The 19,898-nt window shown below is 36.2% G+C and overlaps 1 protein-coding gene and 1 pseudogene across 2 annotated transcripts in view; one reads left to right on the forward strand and one right to left on the reverse strand.

Moving 5' to 3' along the window:
* Positions 1-19,898, reverse strand: part of RPS6KC1 (ribosomal protein S6 kinase C1) — a 201,017-nt gene that overhangs the window by 168,796 nt on the left and 12,323 nt on the right. For both annotated transcript variants that reach the window (XM_068541440.1, XM_068541439.1), the window contains exons 2-3: positions 12,758-12,793; positions 6,453-6,573 (exon numbers count right to left, since the gene is read on the reverse strand). In XM_068541440.1, coding sequence (XP_068397541.1) covers positions 6,453-6,573; positions 12,758-12,793 — 157 coding nt within the window. The remainder of the gene's footprint in view (positions 1-6,452; positions 6,574-12,757; positions 12,794-19,898) is intronic.
* Positions 5,486-6,233, forward strand: LOC137761508 (NADH dehydrogenase [ubiquinone] flavoprotein 2, mitochondrial-like; annotated as a pseudogene).

Genomic DNA, 19,898 nt, shown 5'->3' on the forward strand with positions numbered 1-19,898 from the left:
TTCTTGACTAACTGCTCTGGGTAGGACTTCCAATACTATGTTGAATAAGAGTGGCAACAGCAGGCATCCTGATCCCACTGATAGAAGAATACCTTTCAGTTTTTCACCACTGAATATGATGGTAGCTATGAGTTTGTCATATATGGCCTTTATTATGTTTAGATACGTTTATGTTTAGGTACATTTCTTCTGTACCCATTTTATTTTATTGAAAGTTTTTATCATAAATGGATATTGAAAACTGTCAAATGCTGTTTCTGCATCTATCGAAGTGATCATATGATTTTTATCCTTCGTTTCATGAATGTGGTGTAGAACGTTAATTGAGTTGCAGACACTGAACCATCCTTGCATCCCTGGAAGGAATGTCACTTGATCTTGGTGTATGATCCTTTTAATGTATTGTTGTATTCAATTTGCTTAATATTTTGTTGAAGATTTTTGCATCTATGCTCATCAGAGATACTGGCCTGTAATTTTCTCTTTTGTGTGTTGTCCTTATCTGGCTTTGGTATCAGGGTAATGGTGGCCTCATAAAATGTGTTAAGAACCATTCCCTTCTTTTCAATTTTTTTGGAAGGGTTTGAGAAGGACAGGTATTAAATCTTCTTTGAATGTTTCATAGAATTCACCAGTGAAGCCATCTGGTCCTGGACTTCTGTTTTTTGGGGAGGTTTTTGGTTACTGTTTCAATCTCTTTACTAGTGATCAGTCTATTCAGATTTTGTATTTCTTCATGTTTCAGACTTGAAAGGTTGTACGATTCTAAGAATTTATCCAATTCTTATAGGCTGTCCAATTTGTTGGCATATTTGTTCATATCAGTCTCTTATATAATCCTTTGTATTTCAGTGTAACTTCACCTCTTTCATTTCAGATTTATTTGAGCCTTCTCTTTTTCCTTAGTGAGTCTAGATAAAGATTTGTCAATTTTGTTTACCTTTTCAAAGAACCAGCTCTTAGTTTCACTGATCTTTTCTGTCATTTAGTTCTCTATTTCATTTATTTCCACTCCGATTTTTATTATGTTCTTCCTTCTACTGACTTTGTGCTTCATTTGTTCTCTTCTTCTAGCTCCTTTTGCTGTAAGGTTAGATTATTTCAGATTCTTCTTGTTTCTTGAAGTAGGCCTATACTGCTATAAACTTCTGTCTTAGAACTGCTTTTGCTGCATCCCACAGATTTTGGTATGTCTTATTTTCATTTGTCTTTTTTTGATTTCTCTTTTGATTTCTTCATTGACCAATAGCTGTTCAGTAGCATGCTGTTTAGTCTCCACATATTTGTGACCTTTTCCAGCCTTCTTGTGGTTGATCAATCTTCTTAAAGAGACTTGATATTTGTCCCAACATATGGTCTATCCTTGAGAACACTCCATGTGCACTTGAGAAAAATGTGTATTCTGTTGCTTTTGGATGGAATGTTCTGTATATATCTATTTAATAAGTCTAGTCTAATGTTTCATTTAAGGCCAATGTTTCTTTGTTGACTTTCTGTCTGGATGATCTATCCACTGATGTAAGTGGGGTGTTAAAGTCCCCTACTATTATTATGTTGCCGTCAGTTTCTCCCTTTACAACTGTTATATAATTGCTTTATATATTTTGGTGCTATGTTAGATGTATATATTATTAGTAAATGTCATGTCTTCTTGACGGACTGTTCCCTTTATCAATATAATGTCCATCTTTGTCTCGTTATTTTTTTGACTGGAAGTCTATTTTTGTCTAAGTATGGCTACACCTGCTTTCTTTTGGCTGCCATTTGCTTGGAGTATCATCTTCCATCTCCTTACATTGAGCCTGTATTTGTCTTTAGAGCTGAGTATCCCAGAGGCAACAAATAGTTGGGTCTTATTTTTTAACCCATCCAGTAACTCTTTCTTTTGATTGAATTCAATCCATTTACATTTCGGATGATTAGTGACATATGAAGACTTAGTACTGCCATTTATTTATCATTTTCTGGTTGCTCTCTATCTTCATTGTTTCTTTTTTCTTGTGTTTGTGTCTGCCATTTTAGTTTGGTGTTTTTGGGGTTATTTTTTTAAGATTTCTTTATTTTTAATATTTATTTATTCATTTATTTGGTTGCAGCTCGCCGGCTCCTTAGTTGTGGCATGCGAACTGTTAGTTGTGGCACGAATGTGGGATCTACTTTCCTGACCAGGGATCGAACCCAGGCCCCCTGCATTGGGAGTGCAGAATCTTATCCACTGCACCACCAGAGCAGTCCCAGTTTGGTGTTCTTCTGTGATGTTTTGCTCAGTTTCCTCTTTTTTATGTTTCATGTTTCTGCTCTAGATTTTTTGTTTTGTGGTTATCATAAGGTTTGTATAAAACATCTCATAGATAAGATAGTCCTTTTTATGCTGATAGTATCATATCTTCATTTGCCTATACAGTTCCATCCTTTCCCTCTTCCCCTTTTATGTTTCTTTTTTCCCCTTTTATGTTTTTGTTGTCACATATTATCCCCTTTTATGTTGAGTTAATTACCAAGTTGAAGTAGCTAGTTATTTTTAATGCTTTTTTCCCCTTTAACCTTTATGTCACAACTGTGTTTAACAATCTATTCCACCATAGAGCTGTACTTTCTGATTCTATCTATTTATCACCTTACTCGAAGTTTTGTGTACTTTTGCCTTTTCATTTCAGGTAGAAGAGCTCCTTTCAACATTTCTTATAAGACAGGTCTAATGGTGATAAATTGCCTTAGCTTTTATTTGTGTGGGAAAGCCTTTATTTCTCCTTCATATGAAGGACGACTTTGCCAGACAAGCTATTCTTGGCTGACATTTTTTATCTTTCAGTATTCTGAGTATGTCATCACACTCTCTCCCAGACAATAGAGTTTCTGCTGAGAAATGTGCTGAAAGCCCAATGTGGGGGGGTACCTTTGTAGGTTACTATCTTTTTTCCCCTGGCTGTCTTTAAAATTCTTTCCTTATCATTGACTTTTGACAGTGCATCAGTGGGATCACATGCCCTGCTGCATGGTCCCCTGTGGCTGCAGGTGCCATTGCAGCTGGAAGGCCAGAGCCATGTGCACTGCCTCCACTGCTGTTACCGCATTCTCTGGGGCTGTGGACTCAGCCACCATGGCCAGGGGGCTGGAGGTGCAGGTACCACCTCCACTGTTCCCCTGGTTCCACCTCCTCTATGTGCTTAGTCCACTCACCTTCAGATGTAAAAATGTGTGGATCTCTCCAGCATCCTGTTCTGTTAGGCAGAGGAAACTTTGTTGAGTTGTTTTACTAGTTATAGACTGAAGGGGAAAGAAGGGATCATCTCATGCTGCCATGATCCTGACACTGCTCTCCAGGAAACTACTGCTTTTTATTGAACATTCTTCTATTAGCTTTGTTTTGTGCTTTGTTTTTCTATTTTCTTAGCCATACACCTGCATTACTTTGACTTCTAAAGTTATTCCAATGTATAAAGAATACTGATGTTAAAAGTATTTGAAAACAATAATGCAATATGCATCAAAAGTCACAAAAATATGCATACCCTTTGACCAAGCAATTTTGCTCCCACAAATTTATCCTAATTAAATAATTGTATATCTGCATAACAGTGTACAAATAAGAATATTAAGTAGTGTTGTTTATAATAGCAAAAAAACTAAAAATAATATATGAGTAAAAGTGGTTAATAAATCATGGTATATACAAAAACTGAAATACTATGCATCTATTAAAATTAATAATGTAGATTCTTTTTATTGATATGAAAAGACAATCACAATATACCACTGTATGAAAAAGAGGTTTCAAGACTACATTTAGCAAGACTTCAATTTTGAAGTTTATATGTACAGAAAGGTAAAGAAGCATGTGCATACTCAAATGTACACACAAGCACAAGCACACATAGACACACACACACACACAGAGTCTAAAAATTACGCTAAAATGTTATACCATCTAGGAAATGGTATTAAGGTTGAATTTTTATTTTACATAGTTTTCTGTAACATCTGAGTTATTTGCATATGGTACTTTATAACCTGAAAAAAGAACTGTCTAGTTTGAAAAATAACGTCCATATACTTTGACTCTACAACTCCACATGCAGAAATTGATTTTTTAAAAAAACAGGATGGGACTTCCCTGGTGGCGCAGTGGTTAAGAATCTGCCTGCCAATGCAGGGGACATGGGTTCGAGTCCTGGTCCGGGAAGATCCCACATGCCATGGAGCAACTAAGCCCGTGCGCCACAACTACTGAGCCTGCACTCTAGAGCCCACGAGCCACAACCGTTGAGCCCGTGGGCCACAACTACTGAAGCCTGCATGCCTAGAGCCTGTGCTGCGCAACAAGAGAAGACACCACAATGAGAAGCCCGTGCACCGCAACAAACAGTAGCCCCCACTCGCCACAACTAGAGAAAGCCAGCGCACAGCAATGAAGACCCAACACAGCCAAAAATAAATAAATTAATTAATTTTTTTAAAAAATAACAGGATGAATATAAAGCTGTCCATACAAGAAAATTTATGGTAAAGTTATAGAAAAAACAAGAAATAACATTCTGTACTCTATTGGTCAAGGTCCAGTCAAGGGATTAAAAAACATATCAATTATTTTAACAAAGAGAATTTTTCTAACAAAGCATTTAATATAAAAAAAGTAAACCAAGTATGTGAAAATGAAGGCAAAAAAAGGAACACCAAGGTATCAAAATAACAGAAAATAACAAGTGTTAGCAAGGAGGAAGAGAAACTGGAACCCTTATGCACAGCTAGTGGAAATGTAAAATAGAGCAGCCACTATGGAAAACAATATGGTGGTTCCTCAAAAAATTAAAAATAAAATTACCACATGATCCAGTAATTCCACTTTCGGTATATACCCAAAAGAATTAAAAGCAGGAATTGAACTGATATGTGTACACTCATGTTCACAGCAGTATTATTTTTAATAGCCAAAAGGTAAAAGCAATCCAAGTGTTCACTGATGGATGAAAAAATAAACAAAATGGTGTCTACACACACAATGGACTATGTTCAGACACAAGAAGGAAATTTTGACACGTGCTATTGATACAACATAGGTGAATCTTGAGAAATTACGCTAAGTGAAATGAGCCAGTCACAAAAGGACAAATACTGTATGATTTCACTTATATGAGGTGCCGATCCACAGTTGGTTGAATCCATAGATGCAGAACCTGCAGATCCAGAGGGCTGACTGCACAACACCATTTTATATAAGGGACTTGAGCATCCACAGATTCTGGTATCCACAGGGGGTCCTGGAACCAATCCCCCACAGATACCAAGGGACAACTGTATATGAATAATTCAATGTCACCTCATGTTTCTATAGGGTTTTTCTATTTGCTTCATCGGTTAGAGTTTGAGTTGTTGTTCTGGTGCTGTTTTTTCATGAAAGAAAGGAGTAAATGCATTCTGAGTTAACAAAACCACAGCAAGAACATGAAAAAACAGGCGACCTGAAAGGCATGCAGTTTGGCCTGCCATGTTCCTCTCCATGGCACTCAGGCCCACGTGGCCAGCCTCACCGCCCAGTGGGGAAGACATATAAGGAATTTGCATAAGACAGCCATGCAGAATGGAGCTGGAGGAGCCTTATTTGTGCAGAGAGATACTCCTGAGAAAAACCCATATACTCCATTTGATTTCACACCAGAAAACTATAAGAGGATAGAGGCCATTGTAAAAAACTACCCAGAAGGGCATAAAGCAGCAGCTGTGCTTCCAGTCCTGGATTTAGCCCGAAGACAGAATGGATGGCTGCCCATCTCTGCTATGAACAAGGCTGCAGAAGTTTTATAAGTACCTCCAATGAGAGTATATGAAGTAGCAACTTTTTATACAATGTATAATAGAAAGCCAGTTGAAAGTATCATATTCAAGTCTGCACTACTATACCCTGCATGCTTCGAAATTCTGACAGCATACTGGAGACCACTCAGAAAAAGCTTGGAATAAAGGTTGGGGAAACTACACCTGACAAACTTTTTACTCTTATAGAAGTGGAATGTTTAGGGGCCTGTGTAAATGCACCAATGATTCAAATAAATGACAACTAATATGAGGATCTGACACTTAAGGATATTGAAGAAATTACTGATGAACCCAAAGCTGGCAAAATCCCAAAACCTGGGCCAAGGAGTGGACGATTCTCATGTGAGCCAGCCAGAGGTCTTACTTCTTTGACTGAACCACCTAAAGGACTTGGCTTTGGTGTGCAAGCAGGCCTTTAATTTATATTCAACAGTAAATATGTCACTGGAGAAATAAAATAGGAATCTCCTATCTTAAAAAAAGAACATGAAAAAACAACTTCAATTGCTTGAGGCATGATAGGAATTATCTTAATAGGGGCTTCTGACTTCATGGTACAGTATTTCAGTGTTCAGTATATATACATAATTAGCTAATCATCACTTTTCAAAATCACAATTTCAAAATAATTCACTTACCAAACACTATTCCTTTAGCAAATGGAGGAAACAATTCTGAACATCGGAATAAGTTTTTGTGAATTTGCCATAGTTCTTTGTGTAGTTTCTTAAAGTCACTATATCTCTTCCATACAATTATCTAAAGAGAGAAGATAATTAAATGTGTAACTCACAGTGAAACCACAGATATCTGAACAACAATCTTTTTATTAAAGTGCTCAAAATTGTCATGCAAAGGCAAACATATATGTTCTAACCAATATGGTTAACTGTCTAAAATTAACCAATAATATTTGATTTAAAAATATAAAGCAGCAATTCTTCCTCAAACTGTTCTGTTTGGGTTTTTAAATTTCATTTTAAACAAGTACTGTTCTCTTCATACTAGAAAAATATCAACCTGGTACAAAAAAGGTTTACACTACATAAAATGTCACTTAACCTCTTCAAACATTAATTACTATTACCCTGGAAATGAGTTAGATGTCAAAATATATATTCATCTCAAAATATATATATATATATATATTCATCTCAAAAACAGCATGTTTATAAACACAAAGTAGTTTAGACAATTTTTAAACATAAAAAACATACTCAGCACTTGCCTAAAAGGATAAATAATCTGAAAAACACTGAAAAAAAAATGGCTTTGTAGCAAATAATTAACCTAAACTTTTGCATTTCATAAATCTCAATAAAAATAGTAACAAGATTTCTGGACGCAAGGTAAATCCTGATCAGAATACCACTAAAATTAGGATATTTCAAAAAACAAAATGACAATCATTTAGATTATATAACATGTAAAAGTTTACCTTCATTAGTTTAAATTATTGTCTAAACTTATTTAGATTAAATTAGAAAGAAAAAAACATTTAATAAAGAAAAAGAATTTGACACATGGCCTTGATGTCGCTGATTCAGCCCCTCAGTTGCCACAAAATAGGGTAAAACTGAGTTTTAAATTCCATTACCTGGTATATTGGGGCCTTTACTTCTGAAAAACCTAATTATTTCACTTCTAACAAACTCAACAGTGTAATGCTAATAAGCAAATCTTAGGCCAAAGAGGTAACCAAGTATGATTTAAGAGACTTGTCAAAAAATCTACTCCTGCATATAAGAAATTCTTCACTAAACTCTGCCATACTATCAAAAATTCTACCATGATTACTAAGTGTCTTGCTTTAATACAGGAGACTTGTTTTTAATCCTAGGAGACTAGTCAGACTATAATATGAATTAATTTAAACAAACTGCTTCCTCCTGATCCTTCCTTTTATTCACTTACTTGACAACAAAAATAGTCATCAAAACAAATATTTTCATGAGCCTACTTTATGCTAGGCACTGTGCTGGCACAAAGGATGAAGAAATGAGAAACATAGTCCCTCCTTTAAAGAGTTCCCTGTCAAATTAGGAAGAATAAGCCAACACAATAACTACATCACAAGACAGCATGATAAATGCTTAAAACCACAGCCCAAGCGTATTATGGAAGGAGCACCTACACAAAGTATTGCCTTAGGTGGGCATACTGAAGGTACATAATAGCTAGAACAAAAAAAAAAAGAGAGAGAGAGAGAGAAGTGGTTGGGAATGAAGTATTTAAAAGGAGAGTGCGATGCCAAATATAATTACTAAAATTTTGGCTTTTGCAACTGGATAAATGGTAGTGTTATTCCCTAAGGTAAAGACCAAAGGAGAAAAAGCTGTTTTGAGATAAGAACGAAGTTCAATTTTAGACATATTTTATTTAGGTGCATGTGAGGCATTTAATTGGAGTTGTCCAATAGAAAAGACAGGTTTGGAGTTCAAGAGCAAAAACTAAACAAGATGTATTAACTGGGGAGTCATCGGGAGAGAGGTGGTAATCACTCAGAAAACATTTCTCAGCATTTGTAACAAGATGAGGAATCTAACAACTGAATGATGGGGGTCAGCCAGAAGTAAGGAAGAAACCAAGCACAAAGTAAGTATTTAAGAAGCTCAGCTATGCCATGACACAGGACACCTGGATGCAAGAAGAGATTTTATTTTAAATGGGAGTAAACAAGACAAATGCTGACAGCAGAAAATCAACAGTTCCAGTAAAAGACACAGTAAGAGGAACTGAGAGAGCCAAACCAACACTCGAAAAGTAAAAGGTCTCAGGACAGTCAGTGAGATTACAAGTGATTTTAATTTTCACATCTTGCTTCTCTGCAGTTTCCAATTTTGATATATTAACATAATTTTGTCATGGGAAAATAGTGTTATTTTTATATTTTTTAAATAGATCAAATTATGGTGCTACCACATTTGCCAAGGGCTTAAGGGGGAAATGGGTGGTGGGCACATGACAGTAATCTTTTTTTTTTTTTTTTTTTTTGGCTGTGTTAGGTCTTCATTGCCGCACACGGGCTTTCTCTAGTTTCAGTGAGCGGGGTCTACTCTTTGTTGTGGTGCACGGGCTTCTCACTGCAGTGGCTTCTCTTGTTGCAGAGCATGGGCTCTAGGCGTGGGGGCTTCAGTAGCTGCAGCACGTGGGCTCGGTAGTTGTGGCTCGCAGGCTCAGTAGTTGTGGTGCACGGGCTTAGCTGCTCCACGGCATGTGGGATCTTCCCGGACCAGGGCTCGAACCCGTGTCCCCTGCATTGGCAGGTGGATTCTTAACCACTGCGCCACCAGGGAAGTCCTCATGACAGTAATCTTACATAAGGGAAATGCAATCCTTAAAGCCATTATAAACTAGACACAAGAGCTATTCAAAAGACTGAAGCTCATGGAAACAACTAAATCTGCAGATGAAATTTATATTCTAGTTAGGGTCATTTTCAGATAAAGTCAGAGAAACTTAAAGGGCAGAAGTTAACAACTGAATCACAATAAGAATAATAATACCATGGCATATAAACCAGTAGAGAGTCTGTCATAGCAAAAATTAGAGAATCTGTGTTTCTTCGCCATGCCCTAATTTATTCACTCATATAGTCCTTATTTTGGACTCTAAGACTGTAGAAGTGAAATACCTAAGAGCAAATATAAACCCTCAAAAAAGGCAGGAAATCAAAGCATCCCAAAAATGTCACCGTCTACTGCCTCCTTTCTTCTTACTCCTTTTGAGCTTGGACATTTCTAGAAATCTTCAAAATGGAAATGTGAACAAAAGCACACGTCCATTACATCAGCAAGTATGGATGTCTATAACTGGACTATACAAAGTCCCAAAAGATACATGCAAAACATATTTTTTCTAATAATCAATTCTTTCCTATCAGGAAAAAAAGAAAAGTTATATTAACAGCTATTACTCTGCAGAACCAACCCTGCAGAAATTTCCTATTTATTATAGTTACTCTGAATAAAATTCCTCAATTAAATATTAATTCAGTGACAATCATAATAGATTACAAATTTAATAAAGGCTTAATTTTCATTAAAAACACTGCCTTAAATACTTTTTACATAAAACAAATGCTTTCTTTTCAGATAATTTCTCTTAACGATACCAAAAAAACTTTAGATCTTTTACAAAACCACTCAATTCAATTAACTTTGTCCTTTTTACTCTCATATAGTATTTAAGACTAGCTGGATCATCTTTTCCTGTAACATCACTACCATACTATCTGCTTACAGATTTTCTTTCCTCCCCTTTTGAAGAGCCTTTTCTTTCCCTTGACACATTTCCGAATGTGCTCAAATAGCTTTTCTAAAACTATTTTATTTATGAAATGACTTCAACGTTAGAGATTTCTGACATGATACATAAAGAGTTCTATTTTGGTTCTCCTTTCCCACATTTCCCCAGTGAAATTTACTACCTAGAGAGAAACAGAGCTATAGGTTACTTTTTTTTTAAAAAGGTGGGGGGAGGAGGGCACAACATCTCCATCTTTTTCTTTACCTTCTGCAAGTGTTCAGAGGAGCGGTCCCTAACCTTTTTGGCAACAGGGACCAGTTTTGTGGAAGACACTTTTTCCACAGACTGGGGTTGGGGGTTCATGCGGTAACGCGAGCAATGGGGAGCGGCAGATGAAGCTCTGCTCGCTCGCCTGCCACTCACCTCCTGCTGTGCGGCCCAGTTCCTAACAGACCACGGACCAGTACCAGTCCGTGGCCCAGGGGGTTGGGGACCCCTGCTCTAGAGAATCTACTGAACAAGAGGCCACATTAACTATTGCTGTCCCCCTTAAGATTCACCCATGCTGCTCTTAATAAATAAAAATTTAGAGGGAATTCTTAAAAGATAAAAAGAAAAAACTATCCTGGATAAATTTAAATTATTTACTCCATGTGAGTATTTTGGCATCCTTAGGAAGAAAACAGAACTATCTGGTAGCATGCACCAAGGGGTGTGTGTGTGTGTGTGTGTGTGTGTGTGTGTGTGTGTATAAAAGAGCTAAATTTTTCCACTTTTATGAGGATACCATATTATTAGCCCTATACTTGCTTAGACAAGCAGTACATCTACTGACCTTCAATAGCACTTGTGAAGCATGACTAAATTCTAAGCAATAACTAAATGAATCTGTTAACAGAGAAAGAAAGTGAAAAGAAAGGAAACAGAAACAAATTCTAGGTGGTAAAATTCCTCTCCTAAATAAGAATTCCAATGTTTAAATGAAATACGTGGGAAACTAAAAAATGTTGCCATAACTTCAAGGTTATTCTATACTTCAAGAAGCAAGCTAGACAGAAGACATTCTTTTTAAAATTTTATACCATTTCTAACAAAGGACCATGCAATCATCTAACTAAAGGACACTTACAAGAGTTTTCTGATGAATGGTTCACCAACAGTTGTTATTATAAAAGAGATTTCCCCAAAAAAGGATTAAGGAAATGGCAGAGAGTATGTTCATGGATAGGTTGGTTCAGGATTCTCCCTGGAAAAGGGGAACATCAAGCTACAAACTACAGCACAGCAATCAGACAATGTATTCAACGGAAACACAACCCATTTTCAATTCTAACAGAGTTGTAAATTTTCAAAAGCAGAATAGCCTGGTATTGACTATTAATTGAACATAATTAATAGAATTCTAAGGAATAGTTCATACTAATCAACTGACACTTAAGTAGAAAGAGTACTTTATCAATCAAAGGTACAAGTTATTTTCACTGCCATTTTGAAAGGAAAGAGATACATAGATACAGATCTAGACATAGATACAGATATAGCCTTTTCTTCCTAAGTAACAATATTACAATATTCTCTTCCTGGCTATTGGTGGGGGGGTGGGTGAGATATCTTAAAACCCCTAAGGAAAAAGTATGAAATCGTTTTAAAATGTGTCTTTTATTGAACTCTTTTTAACAACAGGACAAAAACAAGTATCAGATCAGATATAGCAAGAAATGGTAATATATAAAAGTTAAAATATTATCTAAACATGTGTCACAAATTCAAACCAACTGGTAGCAAACAATCAACTTAAATCTATGAATCAAGCCAGGTATGTACAGTAAGGAGTAGTGGGGCTTGTGGCTAAATAGATAGTATATAGCCCACCTGAAGACATTAAAATGCAATTAAAAAAAATAACTTGCAGAATCAAGACTGCCAATTTACAACATCTGTTTTAAACACTTTAGTAGGAAGAAAAAAATATAGAGAGATATAGATATATGCTCTTCTAATCCTACTGTAAATAAGCAAGGACCAAAATGAAAGTAAATTTTAAAATGTTAAAAAAAAAGCTAACTCCTCACAGTTAGGATTCCTAAAGGTATATAACAAGGATAAAGTAATTACAAATAGAGAATTCCACAGTTTTAAGCAAAAATATAACAAGCTGTTATTTTAGAAAGAGGGAAATAGTCTGTAAAAGAACTACAAAATTTTAAAAAGAAACATCTACACCCAAAGCAGTTTTCCAACATGTCAACATGCCAACTCAGTATAAAAATGAAAGTAGACAGAAACACATAATTTATTATTATGATCTTTAAAATTAATACTAGTTACCAAATACTTTCTTTTTTTTTTTTTTTTAACCAAACAGCCATCATGATTTTGAAATAGGTAAAGAGGGGCCCTTAACTGATACTGAAATCTTATGAGTGGTAGTTATCAGAAAAATTATCACATTATTAAACGGCACTACAATTCCTGAAATTCTTATTTATATAACTTAACACCTACTGAAACTTAACATGTACTTAATAGGTCTGAAATAAGATACTTCAGCTATTGTTTAATGAATTGCAGACAATCTCCAGACAAACATACAAATACAAAACTGACATACAAATAATTGTTTCCTCAATAAAGCATTTAATTAAATTTTTGTCAAATACATAAAATAAAATTTTCATATGGATAAACATGTTACCTCCTGGACATCCTCTGGATTTCTTCGTGAAACAACCTAAAACAAAGCATACACATAAATCATTGCATTACTTTCAACAGCATTTGTATGAAAAATTCAATTTGCTTAAAGAAAAAGAAATACTATATTATATCACTTACACAGAACTCAGTTATATAATAACTTCAGCATCTGAAACACATACTAAAAAATTAAGCAAAAAGGCAACTAAAATAAAGTCCACACGCTAAAGTTCATGTACTATTACATTCACAAGAGAATGCCTCATGTTTTCCCTCTTACTTGACATAATTCTAACAGCTTGTCTATCCCCCTTTCCAGCCTACATATAAATCAGAAGCATAAAAAGCAACTGCACCTGGACAAAGTATAAAAAGGATAGCACTGTTTTATTTTTTTTTCTTTTTTGTTTTTTTTCTTTTTTTCTGTATTATTTCTTACAACTGTATGTGAATCTACAATTAGCTCAATAAAAATTTCAAGTAAAAAAAAAAAAAACCAGCAACCACAATGCTCCCATACACCACTATCTGTTAGAAGTAATCACTGACCTCCTAATGGTGAAGAAGAAAACAAAAGTAACCCATAAAAAATTATATACATCATCCTCATCCTTAAGGAGCTCCTGGCTGAAGGCATAAAACAGTAAACATGATACGATGGCCATTCTGTAAGTACAGACTGAGATAGGAACAGGGATGGAGGTGCAAATAAATCAGACAGAAAAGGGAAAACATCAAAGATGAAGGACGAGGGGGAGGAGAGGATTCCAGACACAAGAGAAGGAACGCTGGACAAGCTGAAATGGAAGGAGATTTAGGGTCGCTTGCGAGCTGCATTTTACAGTTAAATTCAAATTTAAATTCATAAGACTGACTGCATATGGGCCTTTAAGGTGTGATTGGCACCTGGCATCATCCCTTACTATCCTGCAAGGCCCCAGGACCTGTCCCCATTACCTCTTGGACCCCCACCCCATCTTTCCAACCACACAGATCTCTTTCCCAGGAGGTCAAATTTATCAAGTGTATCCCCACCCCTACCTGAAGGCTACCATGCTCACTGTTCCCTTTGCCTGAAATGCTTTTCCCCTCAGTATTTTCATGGGTTGTTCCTTCATCTCTTTCAAATCTTTACCCAAATGTCAATTTCTCAGCGAGGACTTTTCTGTCCTTCCTATTTAAAATACAGCTCTACTCACACCTGGCATTCTCTATCCTTTTCCCCTGATTTATGGTTTTCAAAATATTATGCCATGTATTTTACTTGTTATCTATTTTGTAACCTGTGTGTGGGCAAGGACTTTTGTCTGTTTTGTTCACTGCTATACTCCCCTGGCCAGTAATTGACTTGTGGTAAATATTCAGTAAATATTCAAGGATTAAATTTTAAAAATTATATACATCATTCGGGGACAAATAATCCTATCAATATTCCCTGAGCAAGGGGGGTGGGGGGGTGAGGCGGTGGATTCTTTCAGACTTCTCTAATGACAAAAGCCAAAAAGTCTAACACCATTTACAAAGAATTCCTCACAAACTTTACAAAAAAGAAGAAGGCTGGGTGCTTAAATCATCAAACAGCATTGCAGAGTGGGAAAATCTCACATTAGATACATAGTACCCTCTATGCAAATGTAAAAATCATGAATTTGATGCTATAACATGTATTTTGCAGAAACAAACAAAAAGATACATCAAACATATTAAAATGGTTGCCTGTGGATGAGAGGAAGAAAAGTCCTTGATGACTGGTGACAATGAACTGGGAGATTACGATCAACAGCACTACTCCTGAGGTCCAAAACAAAAACAAAAAGTATACTATTTAAAGTCAGACAAACCTGGGTTCAAATTATAGTTGCTCCACTTACAGGTTTGATCTCCTCTGTAAAATGAGGATAATACTCCCTAGGTTTGATCTCCTCTATAAAATGGGGATAATACTCCCTGCCTGGCCTGGCTGTAATTGACATCAAATAAGAACAGAGCAAGAACTCCATAATTAAAAAGTCATCTCCCTCTCTCTCTTACTAGATAATTTAACACAAGAATGCCAACAGAGGGACCTCCCTGGTGGCAGAGCGGTTAAGAATCTGCCTGCCAATGCAGGGGACACGGGTTCGAACTCTGGTCCGGGAAGATCCCACATGCCATGGAACAACTAAGCCCGTGCGCCACAACTACTGAGCCTGCACTCTAGAGCCCGTGAGCTGCAACTACTGAGCCTGCATGCCACAACTACTGAAGCCCACATGCCTAGAGCCCATGCTCCACAACAAGAGAAGCCACCGCAATGAGAAGCCCATGCACTGCAACAAAGAGTAGCCCCCGCTCGCTGCAACTAGAGAAACCCTGTGCGCAGCAATGAAGACCCAACACAGCCAAAAATAAATAAATAAATTTATAAATAAATAAATTAAATTAAAAAAAGAATGCCAACAGAAAGGTTTTCAATTTCTTTCCACTCTATTCTCCAATTTTCAGGATATAAAATTTGGTGAAATCTCTTAACAATTTTCATTAATTTACAACAGTGCTGTCCAATAGTACTTTGTCTGGTGATGGAAGGAAATGTTCCCTATCTACACTGTTCAGCACAGTAGCCTCTGGCCACATGCTTCTGTGTGGCTCCTGACCACCTGAAATATGGCTACTGCAACTGAAGAACTTAATTTTTAATTTTATTTCATTTAAATTACATTTAAATAAAAGTAGCCACATATGGCTAATGGCTACCATATTAAACAACAGAGATTTAGAGTAAGAGGTTAGAAAGGTAACTAACAACCATATATTATTCAAATACTGGATTTTAGCTATTACTTTCAAATTCCAACCCTCCCCGAAAAAACTTTCCAAAAGTTTCTGGAAACACACACACCTTTCCAAAAGTATGGTGTTTCACATAACTAAATGATTTAATTTTGCCTCCTATAATTTTTTCTTATATTTTTGTAAAATGTGGTAACGAGAAGAAAGTTAGAGATAATCAATCCACTAATATCCACCCACCAAAAATAATCAACATATGATCACTGGCAATAAGATTTATTCAGGTGTTCCTTACATTCTAAGATGTACCTTTCTGAAAATTTACTAATTTCCTGAATTTACAACTCAATCATTTTATAAACACACTAAAGTACCTTGCTATTTTAAATAATCTTTTTTTACACATGCAAATGATCTTTTTGTGACAAAAGAAATTATTTCCTGGTTTGGTGTATGTATCAGAAGTATCACATTTTAGATTTTCCTCAGGTAAGCCATTCCAGAAATCAAATATATGTGTACTGCAATAAGCAAAAATACATTAGTAATCCCCTAACGATATCCACAATTTTAAAACCATTTCATCAGAAATAACCAATCTGATTATGATTCCTCATCCACACTCTTACTGGCTCACATACTTCTGCTGTGTGCTGGGGCTACAATGGAGAGCAAAAGAAAGTCCCCACCTTCACACCTCCCAGAGCTCACAGTCTGGTGGTGCGCAAGACTGTAGCGTGCTAAGCAACAGAGTAAGAAGTGCTTCATCCTAGACGCTTCCCATGATACTGAATGCTTGCTGAATTCTCCTTGTCCAGACCACAGTGGCATCCCAGAAGCAAACATGAACAGTTTAGTGACTTAAGACTTCCAATGTTTTCATAGTAAGTTACTCATGGTTATTACAGAAAATCAAAGCCTAAGTACTCAAACTACCTAAGTGAAGGTCTTTTTTTTTTAATACTTATTTACTTATTTACTTTATTTTTGGCTGTGTTGGGTCTTAGTTGCAGCACATGGGATCTTTGTTGCAACATACGGGATCTTTCACTGTGGCATGCAGGCTCTTCATTGCAGCGCGGGGGCTTTTCTCTAGTTGTGGCAAGCCGGCTCAGCAGTGTGGCGCATGGGCTCCAGAGCACGTGGGCTCTGTAATTGCGGCACATGCGCTATCTAGTCGTGGCTCGCATGCTCAGTAGTTGCAGCATGCGGGCTTAGTTGCCCCGCGGCATGTGGGATCTTAGTTCCCCGACCAGGGATCGAACCCACATCCCCTGCACTGGAAGGGGGATTCTTAACCACTGGACCACCAGGGAAGTCCCAAAGGTCTTTAATTTTAAGCTCCCAAAAGGAACTTCTCTTCACCCTCACATACTTCTCATATGAAGGGGGGAAAATTTACTTAGGTAGAGTTCAGAAAACTAAGTCAAAAGCTATTTCCTGAGCATTAATTATCCATTTCCCAAACAGCATAAACAAAGCTTAGTGAAAATCATGTCTGGAAAGTAGAGGGCCTGATTCTCCTCTTTCCTCTTTGGTTTTTTTGCTTCTCTCCTGTAGGTTCTTCTTCCTCCTTCTACCCTCAACACTCTGTAATCACTCCAAGAATCAGTCCTAACTCTGCTTCTTAGCCTCCTTTTTAGTATTAAGAGAGAAAGTCCATATCCGTGCTAATACTGTTCAAGGCACTGTGCTAGGCATGTGGTGGGGGGGGGGGGACCTTGACTTTGTACATTTACATTTGCAAAGCATTTTATTGATATATCAGTGTTTCATGTTACTCTCTCAGCAACCTATGAATTAGGCAGAAGTGCTTATTATGAGTCCCCATTTTACCCAACAAGGAAGAGATCCAGAAACTTGTGCAAGGTCGCATGGCTATTCACCTTCAGATTGGAATGAGAACTCGGAGAGTCTGACTCCTGGTTCAGTGCTCTTTCTGTGGTACTCTACTGCATCTGTCCGTTCGTCTGCAGTATTTTTAGCAATAACTAACTTTACTTACTTGCAGAACACCCTTCACTATTAGGTTTTATTTATTCTTTCTCTTACTCATTCAACAAATATCAGTGCCTACTCTGCTGCTAGGTACTGAAGCACAGTGGTGAAAACACTGGGTCTGATTCCTACATCACATTATAAAAATATAATCACTTGCCAAATACATTACCAAGTTCAACCACTTGGTATCCCACTATAAGGGTTCAGTATTCCCATGTGTGTAATCTCACTTAAATGAGTTAACAATGTGTCCTCTGAAATGAAAACCAAAAACACAAATGTATTAGGATAACATGAGTTAAGCCCAAATATCCTTTAGTAGTAACTCTAACTAAATAATTCTCTTCAGCGGGACTGCCAAACTGACAAAAAATAAGAATATCAAATCAGAATCTAAAGAAAAATATGATCATACTGAAAATGAACAAAACTGAGTCCTCAGACCCAGATTTCTATAACTCTTAAAACTATATTAGCAATTATCTCAACAAGTAATATCAATTTCAAAACAAAAATACTGTAATTTCACCCTGATATAGATTGCTAGCATTTAGTAATTTTTTTCTGGGAGAATTTCAATATTTTGTCATAGAATTCAGCCTATAATTTCACAAAAGTTAGAATTTAAAGCAGTGATTGTTTTCATTTAAAGTTCATAAATTTCCATTGCAAGCATTAGCTACCACTGGCTCAGTAAGTACTATACATATCTTGAAGAGCCTTTTGCTATAGAGAATTATATCACCAAGTCATCCTGAAAATTATTATGCTAAAGCTGTGCTTCACAAGCCATGCTGCCACGGAATACGGATATTCTTTAATAATCAGTGCTCTCAAAGAGGCTTAATGGTCAACTCAGTTTACCTTTGTTTTAAAAAAAAATTTTTTTTTTTACAGCAGAATTTCTCAAGGCCTGTAACACATTATTATGCCTAGTAAATCTCCAAAAGGAAAATATATAGTATTCCCCAAGGTCATTTATCCACTCAACTTTTTATTTTTATCATAGGTTGTTTATTTATTATTATTTGATTTATTTAGTGCAACACCTACTAAAATTTGAAACACAGTTGGGAAATGTTACTGCAACGTTTGTAGTCCATCTGCCTCGGTTAATGCCAACGACAAGTTCTGAATTTAGGAAAACAAACAAGGGCTCACAGTGAAGGTTAACTCTCTCTCACTGTGCTAAGAAATTAAATACTTTATTTCATTCAATCAACAAGACAATCTTGCCTGGTAGAATGAGATAACCAAGGACCAAGAGCATATATTAGCATACTAATACTAATCACATTAATCAGTAACAGACAGGAATGGATCTCACAACTCTGTGATTCCAAACAAAGTGCTCTTTCCAGGACATAACAGATCTACCCTCCTAGAGATTAAAATTCCAAGTAATAGTCCTAATGCCTGTTAGGTAAACCCATTTGTCTTTCACAAAGAAATGCAAGTAAACCAAAAAATAGACATTGAAGAAGCACTTCGGCAGATCAGAAGGATCAAAGAAGAGAGTCTGAATACCAGCTCTGGCACTAGCTATAAACTGCTTTCTTGCCAGTTCAGCGATAAACCAAAGAAAAGCAACCTTAAAATGAGCCCTCTTGCCCATCTTTAAAAAAAAAAAAAAAAAAAAATCAATGTTGTGGCTTGGCCTAGCTAAGGCCCATAATAAACAACAAAGCATGCTGTCATTAGGTCCTCTAAATCCTTTCCAGTGCTAACTTACTTTATATACTTCTGAATAAGTTTTACCTAGTTTCCTTAAAAGTCAAGTGAAAAGCACTCTTTTATCTAATTATTATCATCATAATTCATAAGAATGATTTGAAATCAACCACTTAACTCAGACATACACAAAAGAATTGTCTTCTTCATAAGATTAAGAGTAGCTACTGGAAAATAAAACTATAAAATTTATTCAAATCTAGCTATTGTATTTCCTACCAAAAATGATCACAAAATAAGTCCCTTTAGAAACAAATGGAAATCAGTTAAATATAAATTTTAAAAAGCTACTTTTCTGAGCAATTTATTATAATCAAGTCTTCTGATGGCCACTTCACTATTACTATTCAGCTGCTAGTTTACGGTAATAGCAGATCTAAGAGGATAAAATATTAACAAAAGTAACATATTAAAAAAAAAAAACTAACTGTCAAGATACAAATAATCAAACACAACGAAAAAAAAGAGACATGCCCACTCTTTTCATTTCTCAAAGATGTGACTTTCCACACCTACGAATAAACCTGACCAAGGAGGTGAAAGACTTATACTTGAGAACTGTAAAACATTAATAAAGGAAATTAAAGAGGATTCAAAGAAATGGAAAGATATCCGATGCTCTTGGATTGGAAGAA

This window comes from Eschrichtius robustus, chromosome 3 (assembly GCF_028021215.1).
Source record: "Eschrichtius robustus isolate mEscRob2 chromosome 3, mEscRob2.pri, whole genome shotgun sequence".
NCBI lineage: Eukaryota > Metazoa > Chordata > Mammalia > Artiodactyla > Eschrichtiidae > Eschrichtius > Eschrichtius robustus.